General features: G+C 62.7%; 3 protein-coding genes and 1 long non-coding RNA gene across 8 annotated transcripts; 2 read left to right on the forward strand and 2 right to left on the reverse strand.

Annotated features, from left to right (window-relative positions):
- Nucleotides 1–247: 247 nt before the first annotated feature.
- LOC128774698 (uncharacterized) lies at nucleotides 248–2,987 on the reverse strand. Its single transcript, XR_008419094.1, has 2 exons — nucleotides 2,877–2,987; nucleotides 248–1,920 (listed from the first exon to the last, which is right to left on the reverse strand). It is a non-coding gene; the product is annotated as an uncharacterized LOC128774698 (long non-coding RNA).
- Nucleotides 2,988–2,989: 2 nt separating this feature from the next.
- On the forward strand, nucleotides 2,990–12,671 carry E4F1 (E4F transcription factor 1). 5 transcript variants are annotated; one of them, XM_019468217.2, is made up of 14 exons: nucleotides 2,990–3,146; nucleotides 5,395–5,546; nucleotides 6,849–6,954; nucleotides 9,167–9,360; nucleotides 9,469–9,589; nucleotides 9,709–9,870; nucleotides 9,955–10,124; nucleotides 10,446–10,655; nucleotides 10,928–11,036; nucleotides 11,133–11,350; nucleotides 11,509–11,707; nucleotides 11,803–11,945; nucleotides 12,021–12,083; nucleotides 12,173–12,671. In XM_019468217.2, exons 1-14 carry the CDS (start codon nucleotides 2,990–2,992, stop codon nucleotides 12,527–12,529), a joined length of 2,361 nt encoding a protein of 786 aa, XP_019323762.1. In that variant the 3' UTR covers nucleotides 12,530–12,671. The 5 variants fall into 5 exon arrangements, with proteins under 5 accessions (XP_019323762.1, XP_019323763.1, XP_019323764.1 ...); XM_019468218.2 differs by having other exon boundaries at nucleotides 10,931–11,036; XM_019468219.2 differs by having other exon boundaries at nucleotides 9,709–9,861.
- Nucleotides 12,672–12,792: 121 nt separating this feature from the next.
- DNASE1L2 (deoxyribonuclease 1 like 2) lies at nucleotides 12,793–15,695 on the forward strand. Its single transcript, XM_053893798.1, has 8 exons — nucleotides 12,793–13,494; nucleotides 13,778–13,937; nucleotides 14,030–14,118; nucleotides 14,212–14,295; nucleotides 14,377–14,477; nucleotides 14,559–14,671; nucleotides 14,767–15,018; nucleotides 15,365–15,695. Exons 2-8 carry the CDS (start codon nucleotides 13,794–13,796, stop codon nucleotides 15,416–15,418), a joined length of 837 nt encoding a protein of 278 aa, XP_053749773.1. The 5' UTR covers nucleotides 12,793–13,494; nucleotides 13,778–13,793; the 3' UTR covers nucleotides 15,419–15,695.
- Nucleotides 15,696–16,564: 869 nt separating this feature from the next.
- On the reverse strand, nucleotides 16,565–25,404 carry ECI1 (enoyl-CoA delta isomerase 1). Its single transcript, XM_053893797.1, has 7 exons — nucleotides 25,287–25,404; nucleotides 24,945–25,058; nucleotides 22,667–22,794; nucleotides 19,646–19,792; nucleotides 18,698–18,819; nucleotides 18,432–18,610; nucleotides 16,565–17,071 (listed from the first exon to the last, which is right to left on the reverse strand). Exons 1-7 carry the CDS (start codon nucleotides 25,336–25,338, stop codon nucleotides 16,905–16,907), a joined length of 909 nt encoding a protein of 302 aa, XP_053749772.1. The 5' UTR covers nucleotides 25,339–25,404; the 3' UTR covers nucleotides 16,565–16,904.
- Between the last annotated feature and the right edge of the window lie 953 nt (nucleotides 25,405–26,357).

Here is a 26,357-nt window from a genome sequence, read left to right on the forward strand (position 1 = left end):
GGGAGGTGGTTGTGGTCATGGTCCTGCAGGAGGCTGGAAGGGACAGTGCACTTTACGGCAGGGGGGCTGACCTTGAGTGAGGTGCCCTGTATAGATGGGGGAGGAGTGCATCGTGGTCATGATGTGTTCCCGACACACGGTAGACGTTCAGTGTATACCTGCGAATGGATGGCGCCAGGGTTCCCCAAAGTGAGGAAGCCCCCCCTGCAGGCTATATGGGGCACGGATTTAGATGGTACAAGGACAGACACCAGACGCTATTTAATTTTAACAGCCTTGCATGGATTTAAATTGTATTAGGAACTAATGGGGGTGCCCGGGTGGCTCAGCGGGCCGGGTCTGACTCTTGATGTCGGCTCAGGTCATGATCCCATGGTTCGTGGGATCGAGCCCCACGTTGGGTTCTGCGCTGACAGTGAGGAGCCTGCTCGGGATTCTTTCTCTCTCCCTCTCTCTCTGCCCCTCCCCTGCTTGCATGCTCACTCTCTCTCTCTCTCTCAAAATAAATAAGCAAACATGAAAAAAGTTGTATTAGAAAATGCAAGTAGCCATTGAATCTGTTTTCGCAGATGGTATTGCTTCCAATGAGCTAAGTAAAAAAGGGAGTCATTTCAAAAGGACTCAAGTGGCACACAAAAAAATTTGGAAGCAATCTAAATATTCTTCAACATGGGATTGGTTCAAGAAGTCCATCAAAGAACAGAGGTTGAGCAGTCCTCATAAAGGGTGATGGAGTCTCCGTGGCTCTGGCCACGGCAGGTCAGCACAGCACTGACTCTAAAACACACAGGGTGCCGCTGGAGCCCGTGCCGAGGAGGGCTGGGTCGGGGAGGAGGCTGTTGGGGGGAATGGGGACTCCGGTTTTCCTGTCTTTCTCTGGCCACTCTGCCTTTCAGTGACCTTAGGCCTGTCTGCCCCTGTACCCGCTGGCCTGCCTGGGCTCTCGCTAACGCAGGACCTGGGACTCACTGGTGCAGGATGCCCTTTCCTGACTCCCAGGGAGCCACCAGGCAGGAGCTTTGGTCCGCTCCGGACACGGTTCTGGAGCACACGGCAGGCAGGCTCTCTGTCTCCCCTGGGCCGGCTCCTCCTCGTGTCCACCCACACTCAGGGTGTCCTCTGCCTTTGAGACCCTGCCCTATCCCATTCCTCTGGGGCTTCCTCTCTCTCTCTGATGCTGGCTTCACCGTTACTCTTCAGCACATCCTTAAGTAAGGTGTCTTCCTGGTCCTCCCTTCCCAGAAGCCCCCTCCACAAGCTCCCCCCCACCCCCTCCCCGGCCTTCCTCCTGTTTGTCCCTCTCAGAGACCATCCATCTGGGATCTTCTTGCCTCTATGGGCCCTAAGGTCCTTTTATCCGCACAGCAGTCAGAGGGATCCTTTTGAAATGCTTTCACACCGTCTGCCTATCCCCCTGCACTGGCGAGCAAGCCTCATGCAGAAAGCAACCTCATGGTTACCCCAGTCTGACCTCTGACCATCTGACCCGTGCTTCACACAGGCCAGCTTCTGCCAGGCCAAGGGTCCTCGGGGGCCCAGCTGGGCAGCCCCAGCATGGAGACAGTCTCTGCTTGGTGTCCTTGCCAGGGCAGAACAGTCTACTCTCTGCCCCGTCCCTTGAGTCTCTGCTTGGTCTTTTCTAGAGATTAGCCTTCCTGGAGGAGACCAGTTCTGATTCATCTGAGTCTCTGGGATTCAGCACGGGGCTGGGCCACAGAAGATAACTGATGTGGGAGAGAGCACATCCTGTGGGTTTCCAGCCCATGGCTCTGTGCAGACTTCAGTCTCCAGTCCGCCCTTGGGCAAGCATCCTATCAGTACTGTGCCTCAGTTTCTTCATCTTCAAAATGGGGGCGATTGGTATCTTAAATGAGAAAATCCTGTAAAGTGCTTAGCTTCATAGAGCTAATTAAATATCACCTGAAAAGAATAAAAGGAATTTGTACATGTGTGTTCATGGCAGCACTATTCATAATAGTGGAAAAGGTGGGAACAACCCAACCGAATGCGAAGACTAAATAAATTGTGGTCTTTCCTGGCGATGTAATATTATTCAGCTTATAAAAAGAAACGTAGTGACGTGCTTCCAGTACAGATGAATCTGGGAAACATTACGCTAAGCAAAACAAGCCAGATGTACAAGACCACATGTGTAATTCCATTTATTTGAGAATATCCAGAAAAGGCAAATCCTTACAGACTGAAAGTAGTTGCCAGGGGCTGGGAGTAGGGGAGAATGGGGAGTGAGTGCTAGGGGGTTAGGTTTCCTCTTGGAATGACGACAATGTTCTGGAACTTGGCGGTGGTGATGCACATTGTGTGCACGTTGTGAATGCACTAAATGCCATTAAAGGCAAGTCTTATGTATATTTATTACAATTTAAAAAATACGCGTAAGTATAAAAGGCTTAGCGAAGCTTACCCGTGAGCCAAACCCAAATCGGGTGCCTCCCGGCGACCGTGGCAACAAGGGAGGCTCTGACCCGAGGGGGTGGGGCTGGGGCGACGAGCACCGCACTACCCGCGCACCACACTACCCGCCGGAGCTGGGGTGGGGCAGTGTCTCGCCGGCGGGGCGCCCGCGGCGGCACCACCGGCTCAGAACGCCTGCTTCAACCTTTCTTGAAGCTCCCGGGGCCGCTCGGGGAACCAAGCCCTTCGCCCCGCCGGCATGGCCACGCCCCCGCCTCACCCAGCCCCGCCCCTCGGGCCCGCCTCTGTCCCCGCCCCTCCGCCTGCCAGTCAGTCCGCTCCAGCGTAACCACGCCCCCGAGCAGCCCCTCCCCCTGCCTTCTCTCCGGGAGTCTGGCCCCGCCTCTGAGATTCTAGGCCTCTCTTTCCTAGGCTCCGCCCCGCTGCCTGTCTGTCAAACCCACCTGGCTCCGCCCCGTCGGCCTCCTCTCGTCGTTTTCTCTCGCTCGCCTCAGCGCGGCCCGTTGTTATGACGACACGGTCGTAAATCCGCCATCTTCCTGCGGCGCGTTGCGACATGGAGGGCGCGATGGCAGTGCGGGTGACGGCCGCGCATACGGCAGAAGCCCGGGCCGAAGCCGGGCGGGAGGCGGGCGAGGGCGGGGTCGCGGCGGCGGCGGCGGCCTTGGCTCCTGGCGGGTTCCTCGGCCTCCCGGCGCCCTTTAGCGAAGAAGGTAACAGGGCCTGACGGGGCCTGACAGGGTCGGGCGCGGCCGGGGTGGGGACGGCTCAGTCCCGGCTGGAGGCGGCTCCGAGGGCCTAAGCTGTGGACGCGACCGACCGTCCCAGACCCCGGTTCCTTGCGGACCTCACGGGTCCCCAAGGGGTCCTGCATAGCCCTCCACGCGCTCCCCGGCCTCCTCAGACCCTCGGGCCTCTCCTGTGGGGCGTCCATCACCCCGTGGGCCTCGGTGCCCACTTGCGGGTACTCACAGGTGCCCGAGGCTGTGGGGTTGCTCGTGTGGAGACCTCTGCCGTCGCCTCCACCGGCGGCCTTGGCCCTCAGGCCGGCGGTCAGGCGCCTCTTCGCCTTCCTGTCTGGGCAAGGCCCCGCCCTCCGCTGGGCCCCCTCCCAATGCACCTGACGGGTTTCTAGAGCCCTGGCTGGGGTGGGGCTGGAGGCTGGGGCTGGGGGTGGGGTGGGGCGGGGCCTCGGGCCCCAGGCCCCCGGCTGCCCCTCGGGGAGGCAGCAGAGCCCAGTGGCGGAGAGCCGGTGCCCTGCAGCCGGCCTGCGGGCTCCATCCCACACCTGCCACTTTCGCCACGTTCTGGCTGTTTGGTCCTGGGCAGGGGATGCTGCTGCCGCCGCCGCTGCTGCTGCTGCTAAAAACGTGTTAAGCACTTAACCCGGCATCAGCGTTTTTGTCCTCAAACCAACCCTGGACGCTCCTGTTGTTGTTGTTGTTGTTGTTGTTGTTGTTGTTGTTGTGATTCATTCCCATTTTGTGGATGAGGGAAATTGGGGTTCAAAGGTGTGAAGGTGACCAGGTCACCCAGCTAGTAAGTAGCAAGGACTGGACTGGATGCCAGGGCTGTGTGACTCCTCAACCGACTCCCCTACCTTCTGGGCTGCGCTGCCTCCCTGGACCCCGGTGAGAGGGAAGACGGAGCCGGTGGCAACTGGCTGAGGGCAGAGCGGTACGACCGGGCGCCCTGACAGCTTGTGCAGACAGAAGCTGGGTCTCTCTCCTCCGAGCTTGTCTCATGAGGCTATAGACTGGGCCAGACAGGAGGGGGGCTGGCTGGCGATATTGGGGTAGTGGCCCCTGTCTCCGCAGAACTCCTATTCTCAGCGCATGGTTTTGTCTTGCTCCTTCTTATTCCAGCTGGGGGAGGGGCAGTACCACTAGGGGCAGTGCCAGCCTGGAGAGGGATCTCTTTGGAGGTTGCTGGGCCCTGCTGTGCTTGCCCCCAGCCTCGTCACTGTTACACGGGGCGGAGTGTGTCCCCTTCTGTGGTGGGTGTTCCTTCGCTGGCAACAGCGAGTCAGACTTGGAGAGCAAGGGGGGAAGGTTAAAAGGGTGGTGGGCACGTCAGTGCTTCGCTTGTGACTGCGAACCATCTGGAGGGGATCGCCCCCTGGCAGGTGGTCTTGTGTGGGCCCGTCATGGTTGTGGTGTGGGCCTTTGTTTGCCCACTGAGTCCAAAGACATGGCTGGGATCCTTCCGTGTGCCAGGCCTGGGTTTGACCTTGATGTGGGACCGGATGCGAGGTGGTGGGAACTGGCAGACTTTTATAGAAGCACAAGGAACATCCTCCCATCCCTTTGTGCAAATAGCGGGGCATCCGGAGTAGACCCTCAGGTTCAGATTCTGGCCCGAACACTCACCAGCTGGGTGGTCTTGAATCTCAGGTCATTTTCCTGGAATGAGAATAGTCATCCTTATTTCCCCAGGGTGCTGGCTGGATTTGGGGACATCCCCAGTGAGGTGCCTGGCACCCAGGAGGGGCTCAGTGAGTGGGAAGTGCCTGCTGTAGGACCTGGGGCAGGCACGGTCAGCCTACATGGTGAGGGACTTGAGCCTGGGGTGTGGAGCCTCTCTGGGAAGTTCCACCCTGAGTGTCTTCTCCAGAAGAGGGAGCTCCTGCCTGTTCAGAGCTGATGAAGCAGTCTTAAACTCTGGTCCTCCACTGTCCCCAAACCGGCTTGGGTGAATCCCTCCACCTCTTAGCTGCTCCCTGGGGCTCTGTCCCCTCATCTCTGAAGTGGGGGCTTTGGGCACGGCAGCCTCACTGGATCTCTGCAGTCTGACTCTCAGGTTGGGGCCCCCGCCTGCTGGATGCTGTTCTCCCTGGGGTGGGCACCTCTTCCGCAGGTCACCAGAGGCTGGAAGGTGCCTGTGGTCCGATGGCACCCTTCGGTGGGTTTGGTCTAGGGCTGGAGGCCCTCCCAGGCCCCACTGAGCACAGGCTTGTTGCAGATGAGGACGATGTGCACAGATGTGGCCGCTGCCAGGCCGAGTTCACTGCCTTGGAAGACTTTGTTCAGCACAAACTCCAGAAAGTCTGCCAGCGGGCCCCTCAGGAGGCCCTGCCTGCCGCCCCTGCTGCTGCTGCGCTGCTGGGCCAGGAGGTGAGCCCTCTCCACCTGCCACCACACGTCCACGCACATGTGCGCCCTCCTCCTTGGGCTCACCTGGTGGCCGGGAAGGGGTGTGTGCGTGTGCCCTGACAGACCTGTGCAGCCGGTTCCCTGTGGCACGGGGGTGGACAGAGGACAGGCATCTGGTCATGGGTGAGGGAGCCTGGGCCCTGTCCCTAAGAGCTTGGCAGTGTTCCTGGTTTCCTGGATGGCCCGGGATGGCCCTGCCTTCCCAGCAGCCTCTGGCTGAAGCCTGCACAATTGACATCCCTCCTTTCTTGGAGCCTCAGGGTCTGTCCTGGCTCAGTGGCTCAGGGCTGTCATGGTGGCTTTTGTTCTTTTGGCTTCTCTCCTGCCCTGTACGCACGGTTTTTCTTTTCCTTTTTAAAATTTATTTATTTATTTTGAGAGAGAGACAGAGGTTGGGGGAGGAAGAGAGAGAGAGAGAGAGACAGAGAGAGAGAGAATATCCCAAGCAGGCTCTGTACTGTCAGCACAGAGCCTGACATGGGGCTTGAACTCACAAACTGTGAGATCATGACTTGAGCCGAAACAAGAGTGACATGCTCAACCACCTGAGCTCCCAGGCACCCCTGACACATGGTTTCTCGGGATCCTGCAAAGGGTGGCTCTGGGAGTCCTGCCACTTTGTCATAAACATGGCCAAGGTTGTAATGCTGCACGTGCTTGGGCTGTACGCATGCAGGCCTCTGAAGGTTCCCAGCACCTTTGCACGGTGGTGTTCTCGGGCCCCTCGTCGGATGGCATTGGGAAAGGAGGCTCTGGGAGATGTCAGCCGCCTCAGGTCGTCACAGGGAATGGCCCAGAGGACGGTGGGACTACAGCCATCTCCCTCAGACCCTGTGCTCTTTCCTGGCCCCTCCCCGTGGTGCCCTTTCCTCCAGGAAGGCCCCTGGACCCACATCGCTTGATAGCTTGGCTGGGGCTGGTGGGTGAGGGTGCTGACCTTCATCCCTGCACGGCCAGCTGGGCTTCAGGCTGGAACTGCCGGTCACTTCTCCCGGGAGCCCTCTGCAAGGGTGCTCGCTGCTCTGCATCCGGCCCATGGTGGCCAGGGGCGTTTGAGTGACGGGGCTGACCCCTTAGGCCTGGGTTGGAGGGACCAGGATGGGAGTCAGACTCACAGCAGGGGTGGGAGAGATGTCAGGGGAGATGACAGGTCCCACCGCAGCCTTCCCATGTGGAGATAAACCCAAGCCTGCCCTCTCCAAGCCAAGGGAACTCTGGAGCCCTGCAGGAGAATCCTTTCTGTCCCCTGTCCCCCCACAACAGGTGGTGCCAGCGGTGGCCGGCCCGGAGGAGCCCATCACGGTGGCCCACATCGTGGTGGAGACGGCCGCATTAACGACAGACATCAGCCACGCACCCGACATCGTGGGTAAGCCGGCGCGGTCTCCCTGTGTCTGTCCGTGTGTGGCTCTCAGCACAGCTGTTTGTGGTTAGGGCTGGAGGCGAGGGACCCTTGCTACTGTGACCCTCTGCTCTCCTGAGAGCAAAGCCTGGCTGAGGAGGGCCGAGGCCCTCTAGAGTGAGCACTGGGCACCAAGCCCTGCCCGCCAGGAGAGGGGAGGCGTGTGGCCTGCGCTCAGGGAGTCCTCACTTTGTGCACAGTCACGAGCTGGCTGCTTGCTCCTGCTGCTTCCCTGGTCCTTCCCTGGTCCTTCTGGAATCTTCCCCATTTTTCTGCCAACCCCGGTTCCTGCTCCCCACCCCAGTCCACTCTGATGGGTCAGGTTGGGGTATGCACAGGATCCACTGGTGGCTCCAGCCCTGTCCGGACCTGCTGTCTGACCTTGGCTGTCCCCTCCCCTGTGGGTGTGGCAACTCCTGCCCTGATTCTCACCTGGCTTTTATGAGCGTATAGTGCCTAGTCAGCCTCCTTGATGGCTCTTTTTAAGTTTGAGTGCCTTGCTGGTGTGCAGCGGGAGAGGGAGGAGTTGATAGGTCTGGAATGGGAAGGGGGAGCCTTCAAAGGGCAGCCGGACAGGAGGGTGCAGCCTGCTGTCCAGCTTGGAAGGAAGGGTTGTTATCTAGGGGTCTGCTGGGCAGGAGTCTTGGCAGGTGCCTGAGTGGGCGGCTGCACAGGATGTGGGTTTGGGTGACAGGTACACCTTGGCCTTGGGAAGCCCTTGGGACCAGATGGGGCAGGAAGAGGGGTGGAGACCTCGGGAGGGGAGGCGCAGAGTAGGCCTTTCTGCCACGGACCCACCTCAGGGAGGCAGCCGGACATCCGTCCTTGTGTCCATGCTGTCCCTTCCCCTGCCTGACATTCCTGTGGACAGGGACATTCACCTGTTGCCATTCTGGATAGGAATGTTGTCATGTGGGGGGTGGGGCCGTGCTCTGGCCCTGGATGGTGTCATAGGGGAAAACAAATCCCCTGGGGTTGGGTGGCACCTCTAGCCAGGCCCCTTCCCGCCCCCCTGACCTCCAGCTGGCCCACACCTGCTGCTCGGTGGCTCGTCCCTGTGCTCTGAGGGCTCCCCTTTGGGTACCTCCTGCCTCTCTGTCCCCTTGGGAGTTTCCCCTTTTGCAGGCATCTTGGGTGCACCACATGCCCCCTAGGAGTCTGCTACTCATTGCTCCGGGGTTGGCTAGAGTCCTAAACTGCCAGTTGCTGGCTTCCCAGGATTGGGGGGCCAGGGGCCACAGTCGGCAGGGGCTGTGTGGGGGGCCAGATACCTCTTCCCGGCCCTCCTGCCTCTTGGCTGGAAACAGACTCGGTTTTCATCTCTGGACTCAGGGCAGCCCTGTTCTCCCTTCCTCGAGCCGTCCGCCTGCTGTGTCTTGTGCCGCGCTCTATCCCAAGTCCTCGCCTGGCAGAGGTCCCTGGCCTTCTGGAGGTTTGCTTCTGGGGCGGAGCAAAGATAGAGCATCCAGCACATAAGCCAGGGCATGGGCGAGAGATGGTCTTAATTGTCTGAGTCACGGTGCTTGCGTTCTGTGTGAGAATGGCTTGTCAACACACTATGTCTGACTGATTGAGATGGTTCCTAAGAAGTGGCTTTACAGCCGCTTCCCACATGTCATTTTTATGAGCAGAAATTATGAAGTGTGTTTACAGCTTAGTTTTGCACATCGTCAGATCTTTTCATCGCCCGTGAGAGGCGCCAAGGCCAGGCCTCCTTCCTCAGGCAGCTCCAGGTTTCTCGGGAGCACTCACTCTCCCGGGAGGGTCCCCAGCCTGCCTGCCTCAAGACACAGTGGGTGACCTCCCCCCGTCCCCCGAGGCATCTTTCTTACCTGACAGTGGGAGCCGGTGCAGTGAGCGGGCCCGGCCCCTCCACACCGTCTCTGTGCTGGCACTCAGTTGTCCTCAGAGGGGGCAGGACCCCTGCGCACATCCAGTCCTGCGCTCCTTGGCTTAGGAGGGGGCACCGGTGCTCATGGTGGGTCTCCCCACTGGGCACATTCTGGGGTCCTGGAGCCCCTCTGGGCGGCCTCCAGCTCAGGGAGCAGACACTAGGCCCTGGAGCTGGAGGGCGGTCAGGACAGCTGCACCGTGTCCTAGCAACGCCCCCAGGCAGGGATCAAAGGAGGTGGCAGGGCCCTCAGAGTCTCGAGGCTCGGGCTGACCCTCTTCTCCTCAGGCGGTGGACACATCAAAGAGGTCATTGTGGCCGCCGAGGCAGAGCCGGGGGACAGCGAGATGGCGGAAGCCCCAGGCAGCCCCAGCCGTCAGGGCCCGGGCCTTCCCGGGGAGGGCGAGCAGGCCCAGGTCAAGCTGCTGGTGAACAAGGACGGCCGATACGTGTGCGCGCTGTGCCACAAGACCTTCAAGACGGTGAGGCCGGGGGCTGCGTGCTCGGGGCCCCGCCGGCGGGTGGGCCCGGGCCTCCCTCCCACTTCCTCCGGGGAGGTGCCTGAGCCCTGCTTCCCCGCTCTCCCCCAGGGCAGCATCCTCAAGGCCCACATGGTCACCCACAGCAGCCGCAAGGACCACGAGTGCAAGCTGTGCGGGGCGTCCTTCCGGACCAAGGGTTCGCTCATCCGGCACCACCGGCGGCACACGGGTGAGCCAGGAGGGGGCCGGGAGCCGGCCTTGTGGCCCCTGCCTCTGGGGGGAGCGTGAGGCTGTGGCTGGGGGCCTGCCTGCCCCTTGGCCCTGGGGCTGACCCTGCCCTCTCCGTAGACGAGCGCCCCTATAAGTGCGCCAAGTGCGGGAAGAGCTTCCGGGAGTCGGGTGCGCTGACCCGGCACCTCAAGTCTCTGACCCCGTGCACCGAAAAGATTCGCTTCAGCGCGAGCAAGGACGTGGTTGTGGGCAAAGAGGACACGCCTGCAGGTCCGCGAGGTAGGGGCTCCCCGCCCCGGCCCGGGCCCGGGTGCTGCCCTGGTCAGCGGTCTCTTCAGGGACTCTCCTGGTTCTGCCTTAAAGGGTCTGGCGCCTCCACTGTGGGAACCGTTACATCATCCTCGGTGACCGGCGAACCTATGGAGACATCGCCTGTGATTCACCTGGTGACAGACGCCAAGGGCACTGTCATCCACGAAGTCCACGTCCAGATGCAAGAACTTCCCTTGGGCATGAAAGCCCTGGCCCCAGAGGTGCGGGCAGGTCAGGGGCTGGCCTCTGTCCGCTCAGTGCCGGGCTCTGTGCCGGTCACTGGCTCCAGCGGGAACGGGACCAAGCTGGCCTGCCTTCCTGGTGCTCAGTGTGGTTGCAGGGGAGACGGGAGACCAATGGCATGCCAGAGGGCAGGGAGGGGTGAGGGACAGGGAGCTGGGGGTGAGGTGGAACGGGCTGTGGGGCCCCCAAGACGTACGCACAGTGCCCCTGGGGCCCCTTGGCTCTGCTCCGTGTAGTGCGTGCAAGTGGGTACCGAGTGTCTCTGCCTGACCAGCTGCCCTCCGTCTGCCTGCCCACAGCCCCCCGGCTCCGAGGAGCTTCCCTGTTCCGGTGAGGGTGGCCGTGAGAACCTGCTGCACCAGGCCATGCAGAACTCCGGCATTGTCCTTGAGCGTGTCACTGGAGAAGAGGGGGCCCTGGAGCAAGCCCCTCCCGCGGCGCCCAGTCCCCAGCCCCTGGGAGACGGTCCCCCGGAGCTGCCGCTGCTGGAGGTGGAGCCAGCGGAGACAGTAGGTGGCTGCGCCGCCGGCGAGCTCCTTTGGGGGTCAGACCTTGGGTACAGGGTCACGACCCTGGCCTGGGAGCCGTCCTTGCTGTGTTCCCTGGGGTGGAAACATTGAGCCGCTTTCCGCAGTGATTTTCCCCCATTTACTGCCTTCCCTGGGCTCATGGTGGAGCTTGCCGGTGTGGGGGGGTGCCACGGCTCTGTTCTTGGTGCTGCTGGGGTCCAGCCTGCAGTGGGTGCTGGAGGCATGCTGGGACACCTCCCCCCGCCCGCCAGCAGGTGGCCGGCGGGCCCTCAGCCGTGCCCAGGACCCACCCGTGCCCTCAGTGCAGTGAGACCTTCCCGACGGCGGCCACCCTGGAGGCCCACAAAAGGGGCCACGCAGGTGGGTGGCAGGAGTGGGGGGCACCCGGCAGCCAGCCAGGATGTGTGTTTGGGGCCCTCGGGTGGCGACCCGGCCTGACATCCCGTGCGGCCCCAGGGCCAAGGCCGTTCACGTGCGTGCAGTGTGGCAAGGCCTTCCCCAAGGCCTACCTGCTCAAGAAGCACCAGGAGGTTCACGTGCACGAGCGACGCTTCCGCTGTGGAGACTGCGGGAAGCTCTACAAGACCATCGCCCACGTCCGCGGCCACCGGCGCGTCCACTCGGATGAGCGGCCCTATCCGTGTCCTGAGTGCGGCAAGTGCTACAAGACCAAGGTGGGTGCTCGGGCCCCAACCCCTGACCCGAGGGCTCCCCTCTCCTGGGCCAGATCCCTGTCCCGTCCCTGCCTCTTGACCTCACAGCCCCTCCCCCAGCCCCTCCGGCCCGGCCCGGAGGCCGCGGCCAGGCGGGCACTGACGGTGCGGGTCCACAGAACGCCCAGCAGGTGCACTTCCGGACGCACCTGGAGGAGAAGCCGCACGTGTGCCCGTTCTGCAGCCGTGGCTTCCGGGAGAAGGGCTCCCTGGTGCGGCACGTGCGGCACCACACGGGCGAGAAGCCCTTCAAGTGCTACCGCTGTGGCCGGGGCTTCGCCGAGCACGGCACCCTCAACCGGCACCTGCGCACCAAAGGTCAGGGCCCGGCGCGGTGGGGGGCGAGGGCGGGGAGGGGTGCCCGGCGTGCTGACCGAGCCCCTCCCCCCCCCCCCCCCCCCCCCCCGCCCCAGGCGGCTGCCTGCTGGAGGTGGAGGAGCTGCTGGTGGCCGAGGAGAGCCCCGCGGCGGCCGCCGCAGTCCTCACTGAGGACCCGCACGCCGTGCTGGTTGAGTTCTCTTCCGTCGTGGCCGACACCCAGGAGTACATCATTGAGGTGGGTGCGGCAGGGGCCGGGTGGGACGGTGGCGGAGCCTCCCCTGGGGTCGGCTGACCTCTGACCCGTGTCCAGGCTGCTGCGGACGACGCGGAGGCTAGCGAAGCCGCGGAGATCATCGAGGGCGCCCAGACAGAGGTGAGGGGCTGGGGGAGGGCCGAGGAGGGTGGTGTGGGCCCCCGTCCCCGCCCCTCCGCTGCGCGAGCTGAGCGGTGGGCCCCCCACAGGTGGACAGCCACATCATGAAGGTGGTACAGCAGATCGTGCACCAGGCCAGCGCCGGGCACCAGATCATCGTGCAGAATGTGACTATGGACCAGGAGGCGGGGCTGGGCCCAGAGGCGGCTGCCGCCGACACCATCACCATCGCCACCCCTGAGAGCCTGACGGAACAGGTGGCCATGACGCTGGCCTCGGCCATCAGCGAGGGCACCGTGCTCACGGCCCGTGCGGGTGCAAATGGCGCCGAGCAGGCCACCGTGACCATGGTTTCGTCGGAGGACATTGAAATCCTAGAGCATGCGGGCGAGCTGGTCATCGCCTCACCGGAGGGCCAGCTCGAGGTGCAGACGGTCATTGTCTAGCGTGGCCGCCTGCAGGGTCCTGGGGGCTGGGCTGGGTAGGGGCGAGGCCCCGGAGAAGAAAGAACACAGAATTCAGGTGTTCAGAGGGGACGTGGGAGTGTAAATAGTTTTTTGTTGCTTTACAATAAAATGTGAAAATCTGCCACTTGTGGTGTTGCCGTGGCAGCGGCAGCCTCGGGGTCTGGGGCCACTGTCCTGGCAGGTCTCCCTGTGGCAGCACGCCTGCCCGGGCCACCCTCTGGACTCTCATGCCCGGCCGCCCCGCCCAGGGCTCCGGAGGGGCTGGCGGCACCTTGGCGGTGTGTGGGTGTCGCTGGCATGTGGACAGGCAGCCTCCTCCTGCTGCCCTGCCCAGTGGGAGTCGTGACTCCAGCTTCCTGAGCTCCCCCCAGGTGGGTGGAAGGGGATGCCGTTTCCCTGCCTCCAGCCCTGGTGCTGTCTGTCGGGACAGGGGACCAAGGCTTTTTCCCTTGAGGTGACAGCGTGTGGGGGGACAGGGCTGCACTGCGTTGTTTTCCCAGAAGGTGCCGCTGAAGGAGGGAGATTTTGGATGACCTGGTTTTGGGGGGTGGGGGGAGCACAGGAACAAGGACTGGACCTTGGATGGCTGACTCTCTTATCCAGTCCTGACATGGTGCTGGGAGGCGGTCAGAGTCTGCGGAGTCCCGCTTCTGATGGGCTTGGGGGCACCAGAGCAGGCCCAGGGTGGATGCCCCTGCCACCTGGCCGTCAGGGCTCTCCCTGGGACCGGCCACCAGGAGTTCCAGCGTCCAACTTCATTGAGGGGGCGGACCCAGAGCAGTCCAGCCCCTCCCTGGACCAGGGCCTCAAATACCCGCCTGAGCCCTGGCACCAGAACTGCTGCCCCGCCAAGCGAGGAGTCTGTGTTGTGCCACAGACACACCCCCAGCCTGGATCTCTGACCTAGATCCCGAGCCTCGGCTGCCGCCCCATCCGCATCCCAGGTGAGTGATGGAGCCGGCCCTTGTGGGGGTGCCGTGGCTGGGGAGGACTGGGCCGACCAGGGGGCTGGATGGGAATGGGGTGCTTGTATTTGGGGCTCAGTTTCCCTACGATGGAGAAGGGCCACGGTAGGCCTAGTGCACCACTGGGGAGACATGGAGACGCGGGGAACCTCCGTGTCAAGCGTTCTCACCGGCCCCCTTGGCCCCGGGGCTGGGGCGGAGAGGGGCGGCTTGGTGTGTCTGACTCCAGATTCGAGCTCAGGAGCGTCTCTGTCACTCCCAGCCGCCCGCTCCGCGCCATGGGTGGGTTCCGCGCCCTCATGGCCGCGCTCTGGGCGCTGGGGGCCGCCGGGGCCGCGGCGCTGCGCATCGGAGCCTTCAACATCCAGAGCTTTGGCGACAGCAAAGTGTCGGACCCAGCCTGCGGCGGTGTCATTGCGCAAGTGAGGCCAGGGGCCGGGAGGCGGGGCCGCAGCTGGGCTTCTCCGGTGATTCCGCCGGCGCGTGACCCCGCACCTGCCGGCCCCTCCCCCAGATCGTGGCTGGCTATGACATCACGCTGGTGCAGGAGGTGCGAGACCCGGACCTGAGCGCCGTGTCCGCGCTCATGGAGCAGATCAACAGGTGCGGGGGACAGGGTCCAGCGTTCGGAGCCCAGGCCGGGCTCGCAGGGCCCGGCGGGTGACTTGACCGCGGGCCTGGCCCTTGTCTCCGCAGCGTGTCCAGGCACGAGTACAGCTTCGTGAGCAGCGAGCCCCTGGGTCGGGAGCAGTACAAAGAAATGTACCTGTTCGTCTACAGGTGAGGGGCGGGGCGGCGGGGCCTGGGCGCGCAGGGCAGGAGGGGGCCGGCTCAGCGCCACCACCAGTCTCCTTCCCCCAGGAAGGACGCGGTGTCGGTGGTGGACACGTACCAGTACCCGGACCCGGATGACGCCTTCAGCCGTGAACCTTTCGTGGTCAAGTTCTCCGCCCCCGGCTCGGGTAAGGCCCCGCCCCTCCCCTTCCGCGGCCCCGCCCCCGCCCCGCCCCCCCCCTCCCGCTTCTGACACGCGCCTTCCGCAGCTGCCGGGGAGCTCGTGCTGATCCCGCTGCACGCAGCGCCGCACCAGGCCGTGGCGGAGATCGACGCTCTCTACGACGTGTACCTGGACGTGATCGACAAATGGGGCACCGACGTAAGTCCCGCTCCCGCCCCAAGTGGGCGCGTCCGGGGTGGGGGTGGGGGGCGCGTCCCTCTCGCGGGCTCAGCCCCGGCTTCGCGGCCCCGCAGGACTTGCTGTTCTTGGGCGACTTCAATGCGGACTGCAGCTACGTGAGGGCGCAGGACTGGCCGGCAATCCGCCTGCGCAGTAGCGAGGTCTTCAAGTGGCTCATCCCGGACAGCGCGGACACCACGGTGGGCAACTCGGACTGCGCCTACGACCGCATCGTGGTGTGCGGCGCCCGCCTGCGCAGGAGCCTGAAGCCCCAGTCGGCCGCTGTGCACGACTTCCAGGAGGAGTTCGGCCTGGACCAGACTCAGGTGGGCGTGGGGGGGGGGGAACTGACGGGCGTGGGGGTGGCCAGTGTCTTGCTGCCCAAGGCCGGGGGCGCCCCTCCCCGCACTAGTGTGTCGGAAGCGCCCTTAGGGGCTCAGTTCAAGCCGAAAGGAACAAGTGTGGGATGGCGGGAGGAGATGCCCTTGGCCTCTTCTGGAGTGGGGTCCCCAGTCCGTGCCCCACGCCACCTGCAGGCAGCACAGTGGTCTGTAGATGCCCGCCGCCCACCCCCCCCCCCCCGGGGCGGGGGCGGGGGTGTGGGAGGTGGAGGGGGTGGAGCTTGCAAGGGAGGAGAGGTTGCCCAGCAGGCCCCACCTCCTCTCCCTCCAGGCCCTTGCCATCAGTGACCATTTTCCTGTGGAGGTGACCCTGAAGTCCCACTGAAAACCTTCAAGGCCTGGTCAGGGCACGCTGCCTCCAGACTCGACCCGAGGAGGACTCTGGCCCCCACAGATCTCCTTCCGGATGGCTGGCCAAGCCCCAGCAAGCCGTGGGGCAGGGCTGGCTGGACAAGTGGCTGTGGACACATCACAGGCCCACTCAGCCTGTCTCCCCATCTGTAAAATGGGCTACGACATCTACCTCCTCCTTGTGAGGAGCACCTACAGGGCGCCGGGTGCGTGGCTGTGCTCAATAAACGGGAGCAAGCGCTTAGCCAGGACCACACACTGGTCGGCTTCAAGGCCTCCGTGTCCTTTCTTAGGACTCCACCCCTGTGAGGCCCAGACTTTGGTGCTGCAGCCCAGTGGGTCCCAGGTCCCAGCCCCCTAGGGGAACAGGGATGGCCCAGCCCACTCGTGTCACACCCTGCTGGGAACTGACGCCCTCCAGACCAGGCTCTAGAATGCAGCTCCCCGAGTGTGCTTGCTTTCCCTCGGTGCCAACCGTAAATGCGTCCGAGGACTCGTGCTGAGCGCAGCTGGGCACACGCACACACGCGCGCGCACACACACACACACACACACACACACGCACGCGCGGGCAGTGCTGACAGACAGGGCCAACCTCACAGTCTCTGCCGCCCTCTCTCTCCCTCAGGGGTGAGCAGGCTGGACACCTCGCCCAGGCGGGGCGGGTTCCTTCTCAGGAGCCCTGGGCTGGACAAGGACTTGGGGAGAACTGTGGCCTGTGTCCCGGGGAAGCCCATCACCTGAGGATCGGGAACGAGCATGAATGGGGGACAGGGTGTGACTGACAGGGGCCCAGTGAGGCTGCTGGTTTGGGAAACATCTCACGTTTGGCAACTTTGGGAACTGGCCTGAACCGTGTGGAGGACATACGTTTGCTTCAAGAGCCCGCGTGACTTTTTCTCAGGTCACCTTCCTAAAGTAAGGCCGGGGCTCTTGTGGCACAGACGGGCTCACCCCTCCCTGCTTCGCAAGCACCCTGTCTCTGAACCTTTGTGCCCCCTCCATCTAAACAGGCAGACGGGGTGGCCAGAGTGCTTTCCTCTGGGGGTCCCGTGCGGCTCACCGGCCCACACCGGGCTGGTCACGTGCCCCTAGCAGTCAGGCGGCCGGGCAGCCAGTGACGGGACAACGTGAGGACTTTATTCACACTTGTGCTCGGGGAAAGGGGACATTCAGCAGCGATGTCGCTGAATCCTGCACTGCCCCTCCTGCCAGTTCACGATTCCCCAACGGAGATGCCGCCCCCCGATCCCACCCTGCCCACTTGCCAGGCGGAAAAGGCGCTCTTGGGGGGCAGTGGCCTTGGGACACCGGCTACCGGGAACAGAGCTTCTAAGACCAGCGAGACCAAGAGCTGAAAGTACCTTGAAATCGGAAAATACCTTGCTTAAAACCCCTTGGAAGCAGAGGGCCCCCAGAAGGGCACATGTGGGGCAAGCCCCACGTGCGCGGCCCGGACCCTAGCCTTTCTTCTGTCTGAGCTTGTCTAAGTACACGCGCAGGGACTTTTGGATGGAGTCCCTGGAGATGAACTGGAGGAAGTACTGGACGTCCGCGTCGCGCTGTTTGACCAGGCGGTCGGCTGTGGCCTTGCGCATCAGATTCTTGGTCAGCTGTCGAGCATGGTCTACAGAAAGGGGTCCGTGTGTGAGAACCCACCCCAAGACGGTCGTATCGTTCCCGACCTTTCCGAGAGACTTCCAACGGAAGCTCTGCCGGGACACTGAGAAAATACGACTAAGCAAAGAAAAAAATGAAAATCACCTGTTCCCCACTGCCTACCCATTTCCTTTAAAAACATCCAGGGTGCCTTGCCTTTTACCCTGTTATTCTCACTCAACTATACTATGGGGGATAGTTTCCCTCCACTACAGGTTCTCTTACGATGTAAATAACAGCGGCACAGCATGTAGCCGTGTGTCTGTGTCAGGGGTCAGCAAACCTGGCCCCCGTGGCCCGTGAGCTAAGAATTGTTTCTCCTTTTTTTTTTTTTTAAAGTAGGCTTCACACCCATGGCAGAGCCCAACGTGGGGCTTGAACGCGCGACCCCGAGCTTGAGACCCCGAGCTGAGATCAAGAGTCGGACGCTTAACCTACTGAGCCACCAAGGTGCCCCGGTTTTTACATTTTTATATAATTGGAAAAAAAGAACTGAAAAAAAGACATTTTTGGGACACGTGAAGATCATATGAAATTTAGGTATCAGGGGCGCCCGTTCTACCGAGCACGGACGGGGGGGGCTCTGGCGGCCTCCGTGCTCCAACGCCACAGTGTGGCAGACACTGACCCACCAGGCTGAAGGTCCACCTGGCCCTTTAGACACGGTCCGCTGACCTCCGGGCTCCGTCACAGCTGACGTCACCAGCCCTATTTCTATAAACGGACACGCAGGCTGTTTCTACTTGTGCAGTGGGTTGAACAGTGGACCCCCCAAAAGATCCATACAAGTCCACAGCGCAGCTCTAGAATCTGTGCGTGTGGCCTTATTTGGAAAGGGGTTTCTGTGGAGGTAGATGGAATGAGGTCATCGTGGGTTTAGGGTGGGCCCTAAATGCCACAATCGTCCTAACAGGGGAAAGGAAGGGGGGTGTGCAATCGGAGGCCACGTGAAGGGGGAAGGGGAAAGGGGAAAGCGGAGCCGGGCGCGACGCATCTACAAGCCAAGGAATGTCTGGAGCCCCCAGTGGCAGGAAGGAGCCTCCCCTAGGGCCTCTGGAGAGAGCACCGCCCTGCCCAAACACTGATCTTGGTCTCCTGGTCTGCTGACTTCGAGAACACATTTTGTTGTTTTAAGCACCTCCCCCCACCTCGGGGTAATCTGTTATAGTGACCTCAGGACACTAAGTCCGCTCTTATAAACGGCACGTCCGCGACCCGCACAGAGCACCTTGGCGCGAAGGCTCTGGTCTCACCAGAGCACCCGGCCGTGGCGGGGGGAGGCTCGCCCGTCGGTGCGCACACCTGCAGCCCCTCCCTGTGCCCCTCACCTGGAACGGCCAGCCACTGGGCCATCGCCGACAGTGCCGCGCTGTGCACTTGGTCCTCGGGCACCACCTGGTCTACCATGCCCACCCGCAGGGCCTCCGCGGGCGCGAAGAGCAGCCCCAGCTGCAGGGCGCGCTCTGCCACGCGGTGGCCGACGGTGTTCACCAGGGTGTCTTTAAACCTGGAACACAATTCGCTTGCTGGAGGCTCCCAGGCAGACGGGCTCGCCCAGGGCCGAGCGGAGTGCGGACCCAGCCCCCGGCCTTACCAGGAGGGGGCGACGATGCCCAGCAGAGTCTCGTTCAGCCCCATGGTGTACTTGGGGTTGTCCGCCAGGACGCGGTAGTCACAGGTGAGGCTGATCAGGCAGCCTCCCGCAGGGCTGACTCCCTGCGGGGGAAGACGCGCGGTCTGGCTCTGGTGCTGCGGGGGAGCGTCCTGACTGCGCTCCGGAGAGCCAGGTCCCACGGTGGGTGCGCGCCCCCGGGGTGCTGCACCCACACCGGCTCGGGCTTGCCCGTCAGCCCCGTCGCCTCGCAGGTCCACCAGCTCTCGGGGGCCAAAAATCTCCCTCCTGTCTGGGTGGCAAGCCGTCTTTCTTTTCACGGCTTCGGTCCGGATGCTAAAACGCCAAACCAGCATCCGGCCAGAGCGGTCACAACCCGTCACGGCCCACGGGACCCATCGCCATCCCCAGCCGGATGTCCTGGGAACCCCAAACTCACACCGCCCTCATCTCACGCACCGCACTGCCTTGAACAGACGGCAAGCTGCTGTCGGCTGTCACGCGCCTCGTGGGTCGTCCTGACTCTCGCCACCCTCCCGTCCCCTGGCTCGGACCCTTCTGGCACCTCACCTGGGGTGTCCCGTCTTCAGGCACACCGGTTCCTGAGCGTGAACAGCCCCTACCTTCTCGAGGGCAGACCGGAACGATGTTTCCTGATGTGAATCTGATCCCCTCCTCACGCCCCTCTCCCTATACAGCTCTCTTGCCGGGCCGCGTCGACCACGTGCCCTGGTCCCTGCCCCCGCCCCGCGAAGTACCCCGCCACCAGGTCACGCCTGTCTGCAATGGAGGCTCCCCTGTGCACATCCGAGGGTCTCCCCCGACTGTTCCCTTCCCAGCCTTCCCAAGGACAGGACCTCTTCATGCCCCCCCACGCGCTGGGCTGGCCCTGGCGAGCCAGCGAGGCCACTCAGGAGCGGGGACACTCACGTTGATGGCAGCAATCAGCACCAGGTTGGACAGGTAGAGCCGCAGCCACAGCTCCTGAACGGCCCTCCAGTACTCGGCATAGTGCGCCTGGCTCTTCCCGCACATCTCCGTCAGGTCCAGGCCAGCCGAGAAGATCCCGGGGCAGTCCTACCGGAGTGAAGGAGCCAGGGGCCCCGTCACCGTCCATCTCCTGGCAGCAACCCGTCCCCGGGGCCCGGGAGCCCACAGGCGCTCAAGACGCAGTGGGGGCGAGGTCATGTTCAAGGTGGCAGGATCAGGCCCCCGGGAGCCGAAGCTGGGACCTACCCTGGACTTAGCTCCTCCTACTTTCCAGTTTCAAATGGGAAAAGGCAAAACAGGCAGGCAGGGTCGGGTGCTCCCCCAGGAACATAAACAGCGGGCTCTGGGCACGGCTGAGTGTGCGGTCCTGGGCAGGGGAACTCAGAGGCCCGGAGGGGGCACACGTTCTGATTTACCCTCGAGGTCAAGAACGCTGCAGACACCAGCGCAGGCTGGGAGGTGCTGCCGTCAGAGGCGAGCCAGGACGGGAAGGGACAGCAATGAGCTGAGGAGCCAGAACTCTGCCCTGCCTGGGCGGTCACGCATGACACAGAAGCCTGGCCTAGAAGGCCGTGGGTCCCATGTGGACGCCCCAGGTCCCAACACAGCCGCCACAGAGCGGGGGAAGCAGACACAGGGGACCGCCAGCACGGCGCTGCTTTCCAGCAAACACTGCCGGCCCAGAGGCGGGGCGGGGTTGCTCCGTGGCCACCACGCGGGGCTGTCGTGTGGTCACAACGTTTCTAAGTGAACGAGATGTTCCCGTGGTTGGAGCGTGTCCGGGGCTGGCGTGACCTGTTACCGACACGTGAAGTACGGGACGGTCACAGGCGACGTCTCCGCGTCCTCACATTAAGCGACAGGACCAAGCTCGTGTGCAGGGCGCAGAGTGCAATTCCCCGTGGACCTGTGCACGCAGACGCTTGGAGGCCGACCTGTCGTCTCCCTAGGCCGCGTGCCAGCGCGACCTGGCTGTCACAGGTGCCCCGGGGACGGGGTGGCGGTGGGGGCAGGGCTGCCCCTGCTCTGAGCGCGTGCCTCCTTCCCTAACCAACGCCGAACGCGGGCACCCCTCCCCGCCCTCCAAATACCCCACGCAGCTCATCTGCACGTGGCGGGGAAGAGCGCGCCCACGGTCCGGACGCTCGAGGAAAGCTTGTGGCTGCGGGAGAGACACCACGATCGTGCTGACGGGGGCTCGCCCCGCCAGACGGACCGGACGGGCTGTGATCTGGGACTCGGCCGCACGCCTGCAGCGGGCCGAACCGTGTCTGCCTTTACCCCCAGTGCCCACGAGTGTGACTGTCTTCAAAACAGGGTGTTTGCAGATGTGACCAACGTGAGACCACGTGAGAGCAGGGGTCCTTCTAAGGGGAGGGAAACGTGGACACAGAGACCCGGGGTGGAGGAGGCGGGGCACAGGGGTGCCAGGACCCGGCAGCAGCTGCAAGAAGTGGAGAGGGACGCTCCAGGAGAGCGGAGAAAAATGCGCTGCTGTTGTCGTGAGCCCTCGTCTGCGGCCTCTATCGTGTGTCCCCACAAGAGCAGCGTCACGTCGCTCTGTCATCTGCTGAGGGCCCACTGGGCAGGCCTTGTGCTGCAGACACAGTAGGCACCCAGCCGAAGACACACGGAGACACATTTGTAAGATGACACAGTCCCGGGGACAACGTGGGCTTTGGAGGGACACACGCCGGCTCCCCATCCCCCGGGGGCTGTGCCGCTTTGAGGCCGGGGCGGGGGGGGGGGGGGGGCGGCGCAAGGAGCCCCGCTTTGTTGCCGAGGGACAGAAGTCATGGGTCTTCCCAGCTCTCGTTTCCCGGCGTGATCAATCACGCTGTGAAACTTCTTGAAGGGAATATTTTCAGAAATTTTCCCGAGCAAAACACTCCCAGGAAACTGCAACACGTCCAGACAAGTCAGCCTCAACTGTCACAGTGACCCGTGCCCATGAGCGCCAGCCCTGCCCCTGGAGCGCCACCCTCTTCCCCGGGGGGCCACTCCACGAGACCCCCCTGGTGTGTGCATCAGACCCACCCCGAGAGCTCAGAGCTGGGACAACACCAGGTCACACCCAGGACAGGCCGAGGGTTTAAGGAAAGCGGGCGCGTGCCCAGTGGACGTGCCAAGCCTTGCCCGGAAGAGACCGTGACCCTCTGCCTTTAACAATGGTGCGACAAGACGTCCTCACTGGTCTCTGTAGAACGGTGGCCCTTCTACTGGGAGGCACTCATGCGGAGGCTCCCCCCAACTCGAAAGGCGACTCCAGGACTCTTCCTGACACGACGAAGGGCTTGTTACATCAGGCCGCACTCCCATCTACTTTCTCTCCTGGCAAAGTAGGTGGGGCTGCCGGAGCCGGCGTGGCCCCCGATCCTGTCGGTCTAGGGGGTCTACCCGGCCCAGGCCGAGGACCGCCCCCTCCCCGGCCTCACCGGTGACACCCCTCCCACAGATGTCATTAAACAGCAGCATCTGTCGGCTCTCGGACGCAACACCAAGGTTCCCTAGAGAATTCGGAAGGGAAAATCTGCCCTCTGAGAACGTGACTCTAAGGCCCACGCGCAGAGGAACGAGGGAGCGTGGCCACCAGGGAACACGCCTAGTGGCTCCACTGCCAACAGGATATCCCGGTGGACTACCCGTCACCAATCAGCGCGGGCTCCAGGCCACCCCTGCAGACAATTCACTGCCCTCCCCTGAGTTCTGGTCCGACTGCGGGGCACTGAGGCTCTCCCCACAGTCCGGCCTGGGGCAGAGGTCGCGGTGCTCTGGGGGGAGCCATCTGCCCACAGCATGCCAGGACCACCGGGGGCGCCCCTGGACCAGGCCCAGGACTAGGGTCCCCGGTGGCACCGGCATCCGGGTCTACCTGGTCATTCTACAGCACGTGACGTGTGGACGTGACCTCGCAGCAGGTTCCTGCCGTGATCAGAACTCGGGGAATCAACGAGCACCCACCGAAGTCAGGATGACGCCTCGGAAGGTCTTGTCGTTTTCCAGTTTCTCCAGGCTGATGACAAACTCCGTCAGCACCTCCAGGCTGAGGCTGTTCACCGGGGGGTTCTTCAACTTTATCACGGCGACCCCTAGTTTGAAAACGAAGAGGAGAAAGCTCACACCCAGGACTGGAAAAGCACACCCAACCATCCCGCACCCTCAACCTGGCCATGGGAAGCGACAGCTTTCATTTTTAACTTTTGGTTATTAAAATTGGTTAAGTTTGGGGCGCCTGGGTGGCTCAGTCGGTTAAGCGTCCGACTTCGGCTCAGGTCATGATCTCACCGTCCGTGAGTTCGAGCCCCGCGTCGGGCTCTGTGCTGACTGCTCAGAGCCTGGAGCCTGCTTCCGATTCAGTCTCTCCCTCTCACTCTGCCCCTCCCCTGCTTCTGCTCTCTCTCTCAAAAATAAACGTTAAAAAAAAAAAAAATAAATGAAAGTGGGCAGTCCAGGTCTATAGGGACATGCACAGTGTCCCAATGCTACCACGATCTAATTGCCGGGCATTTCTATCCCACACAGGACCCTGCGCCCACGAGCAGTTCCCGCTCCTCCCTGGCCCCTGGCCACTGAGTGTCTACTTTCTGCCTCTACGGACCCGTCCACTCTGGACATTTCGTGTGCATGGAAGCACACAACCTTTTATGTGTGGCTCCTTTCACTGAGCACCGCGTTCTCCAGGCCGGCCCGTGCCGCTGGGTCAGCGTCCCACCCCTTTCTGAGGCCCAGTGTCTCCCTGCACACGTGTGGACCGCACTGTCTCTGTTCGCGTGCTGGCGGACACTGGGTCCCTTCCGCCTTGAGGCTCCTGTGACTACTGCGGCCGTGAACGTTCACGAGCAAATATCTGTCTGTTCCTCTTGTTCCCCCAGATGCCAGTCCTCTGTCCCCAGGGGAGTAGGAGATGGCCTTACTCTCCTGAGGAGTGAGCAGACCGGATATTAAGGAGGAACTGCACTGGGGGTTCTGGTTCTTGCTAAACACGTTGGCGGCCTGACGTTCTTAAATTCTCCACGATCCGCTTGTGCGTGCTGCCAGCAGCGGGGGAGGTGGGGGGGGGGGCAGACCAGCACTTGGGACAGGGCAGCCACCAGCCTGGGCCAGCTGAGGCCATCTGTTCCGGCTACCTGGCCCAAGGACAGACCCCAAGGGCTTTCGAAGGGCCACCGTTCATTTAGGCTACATTTCCTTGGTCAGGACCTTAGAAATCTCCAGATGGTCAACATAAACAGTCCTCTAGGAGGGAGAACCAAGTCCTGAAGACAAACGGGCTGTTTTGAGACCTCCGGCTTCTGAGGTTACTTACTAACTGGCTACAGGAACGTACAGGGACATGGAAGAAGCGATCAAAATTCCCAGAAGCAAGCTCCCCGAACTTGGTTCAGAGGGAAGTTTTTGAGGCTGACCGGATTTTTACAGAGCCCGGTCCAGCAGAATCGAGGACACTCAGGGGAGAGGATAAAGGTTTCCATGAGTTGACGCGGAGGACTTGGGGCGAATCCGGGTCGCGGGGTGAGCAACCATGTCCCTGACGCAGGGTGGGTGGGCGCGGGGGAGGTGGGCTGAGGCCGCAGCCCCCCAACCACAGCAGCCCCCCCAGCTCCTCTTGTAGGCCTGAGCACAGCGTGTCCCCAAAACCTGGAAGTAGGCCCAGCCCTGGCTGCAAGTCTTCTCAGGACCCAGGTCGGGAACATTCTCAGGTAGAGAAAACTCAACGGTGTTTTTTTCTACCTTTTCTGTCCCTTTTGGAGAGTTTTCCCAGAGGCTCTGATGGGGGTGGGAGGTGGCTCCTGGGTTTAATTAGTAAACCATCTGCTAGGTCCTGTCTCATGCCAGAATAAAAAAAAAAAAAAAAAAAATTACTCTAAAATACTTCCATTATTTTCAATTTCCAACTGAAGAGTTTAGATAGAGGGGCATACCCCTCAAACTTTACAAACCAAAACACTTTTATCTTCATAATGAACTGGGGAAAAGCACGTGGGCTGATGACCTTTGAGCTTTGAACGCAACAGAAACGGGTCTTCCTACAGAGCTTGGTCTCCAATGGCCTCCAGGCGTCCCCAGGAGCCGCGGTCAGGAAGACCAGCGGCGGGCGAGGAGGGAGCGGGAGTGGGACGGCGAGGCACCCCTGCTTCGAGTCCTCCAGGCCCCGGGACGGGCCGAGCCAGGGAAAGCCCAGCCCGCGGGGCCCGGTGTAGGCGCCCTCGCCCGAACGTGCGGCCGCAGGAGCGCTTACCCTTCGCCGGGTCCGTCTCCACCAGCAGCCGAGGGCTCCCGAAACACCGCACACCGTCCCCGCCGCCGGCGGCCGGCCCCGTCCGCCCGGGAACCGCGTCCGGAAGCCGGGACCCTGCGAACGACAGCGCGAGGCCCGTTAGCCCCGGGCCCCAGTCGGCTCCCCGGCTCCCTCCAGCTCCCTGAGGTCCCCGGCACCTCCCGGCCCCCAATCCCGCCCCCCCCCCCAAACCTCCCGCTCCCCCCGGCCCCTCCCAGCCCCTGTCTCCTCCGGCCCCCGTCCCGGCTCCCCGGGCCCCTGCTGCCCCGCACCCCCCAACTCCAGCCCCCCGGAGTCACGCACACGGGCGGAGCAGGTTGCGAGCCAGGACGCGCGCTCCGGCCATCAGCGCCATCTTGACCAGGCCAAGTTGGGGTCCGGCCGCCCCGGCCCACGCCCCGCCTCCAGCAGCCCCGCCCCACTTGGCGTGTCGGGTGTCGAGGGCGGGGCACTGCCGAGACGGTGGTTAGCAGGAGTTGGGGGAGGGCCGCAGTGACGCTAGGTGGCGGCGGCGGCGGGAGGGCTGGCGTGGGCCCCTGTCTGGGACGAACTCTCCTCACAAACCCGGAGGCCACCGCGCTCGCCTCCACCCACGTCTGAACCCCTGGGAGGCTGGCACGCTTCCCACGCTGCCCACCATCCAAAGCTAAGGTCAAGGCAGCGACAGCTGCGGATGGGGGGTGGGGTGACTGCACGACTCAGGGAGCGTGAGTCCTGGAGTCGGTCGGTCGTGAGCTTGAGGCCATAAGGGCCTTTGCGGGTAGCAGCCCCGGCCATCCCAGCAGGCGGATTACAGCAGGGTCATTTCTCAAAACCGCCCCCCTGCAGAGCCCGAGGACTAAAAAGGGTGCCACGGGGAGGGGGGGGGAGGGGGAGGCGGTGCTGGTGGGCAGAAACAGGTGCCCTCACACTGTTGACAGGACCGCGGTGCCACTGCCTCCTTGACAGCAAAGGGAGCACCTGATTTTATTTGCTCTGTCCTGCATTCGGAAACACCGAAAGGGTCCCCGCTCAACACTGGTGTCCCCTGCCGGGTAGGAAGCCACTGTGCTGCCCGGCAGGACTTGGTCTCGCTGACATCCCATTTGAATACGGATACAGGAAGGGCCAAGTTCAGGGCTGGGTGACTGAAACCTCAATTTTTTAGTTTCTAAGTCTTCGTTGTAACACAACCGCCTTTTGAGGTGGAAAACCGTTTTTTCATTACTTCGTGGCTGACTAACATAGCAGCAGCCAAGGAGATCGGTTTCTGGCCAGGCGAAATGCCAAGCTCCTGGGAATATAAAGGTGATAAGAGCATCTCTCTCTCCGTGCAGGTCAACCCGCAGGATCTGCCCAACGCCCTGGCGTGCTGACCGGCTGTTCTGCTCAGAC

This window comes from Panthera pardus, unplaced genomic scaffold (genome assembly GCF_024362965.1).
Source record: "Panthera pardus isolate Hobbes unplaced genomic scaffold, ASM2436296v1 HiC_scaffold_4, whole genome shotgun sequence".
NCBI classification, from domain to species: Eukaryota; Metazoa; Chordata; class Mammalia; order Carnivora; family Felidae; genus Panthera; species Panthera pardus.

What these genes read in the sequence shown, in the direction of transcription:
- DNASE1L2 (XM_053893798.1), top strand. Translation starts at nt 13,794, where the DNA reads ATGGGTGGGTTCCGCGCCCTCATGGCCGCGCTCTGGGCGCTGGGGGCC. An exon ending in GCGGCGGTGTCATTGCGCAA is followed by an intron (nt 13,938 to 14,029) that starts GTGAGGCCAGGG and finishes CCCCTCCCCCAG; the next exon opens with ATCGTGGCTGGCTATGACAT. An exon ending in CTCATGGAGCAGATCAACAG is followed by an intron (nt 14,119 to 14,211) that starts GTGCGGGGGACA and finishes TTGTCTCCGCAG; the next exon opens with CGTGTCCAGGCACGAGTACA.
- E4F1 (XM_019468217.2), top strand. Translation starts at nt 2,990, where the DNA reads ATGGAGGGCGCGATGGCAGTGCGGGTGACGGCCGCGCATACGGCAGAA. An exon ending in CCACAAAAGGGGCCACGCAG is followed by an intron (nt 11,037 to 11,132) that starts GTGGGTGGCAGG and finishes GTGCGGCCCCAG; the next exon opens with GGCCAAGGCCGTTCACGTGC. An exon ending in TCGAGGGCGCCCAGACAGAG is followed by an intron (nt 12,084 to 12,172) that starts GTGAGGGGCTGG and finishes GGCCCCCCACAG; the next exon opens with GTGGACAGCCACATCATGAA.
- ECI1 (XM_053893797.1), bottom strand. Translation starts at nt 25,338, where the DNA reads ATGGCGCTGATGGCCGGAGCGCGCGTCCTGGCTCGCAACCTGCTCCGC. An exon ending in TCGCAACCTGCTCCGCCCGT is followed by an intron (nt 25,059 to 25,286) that starts GTGCGTGACTCC and finishes TGTCGTTCGCAG; the next exon opens with GGTCCCGGCTTCCGGACGCG. An exon ending in GGAGACGGACCCGGCGAAGG is followed by an intron (nt 22,795 to 24,944) that starts GTAAGCGCTCCT and finishes TTTTCAAACTAG; the next exon opens with GGGTCGCCGTGATAAAGTTG.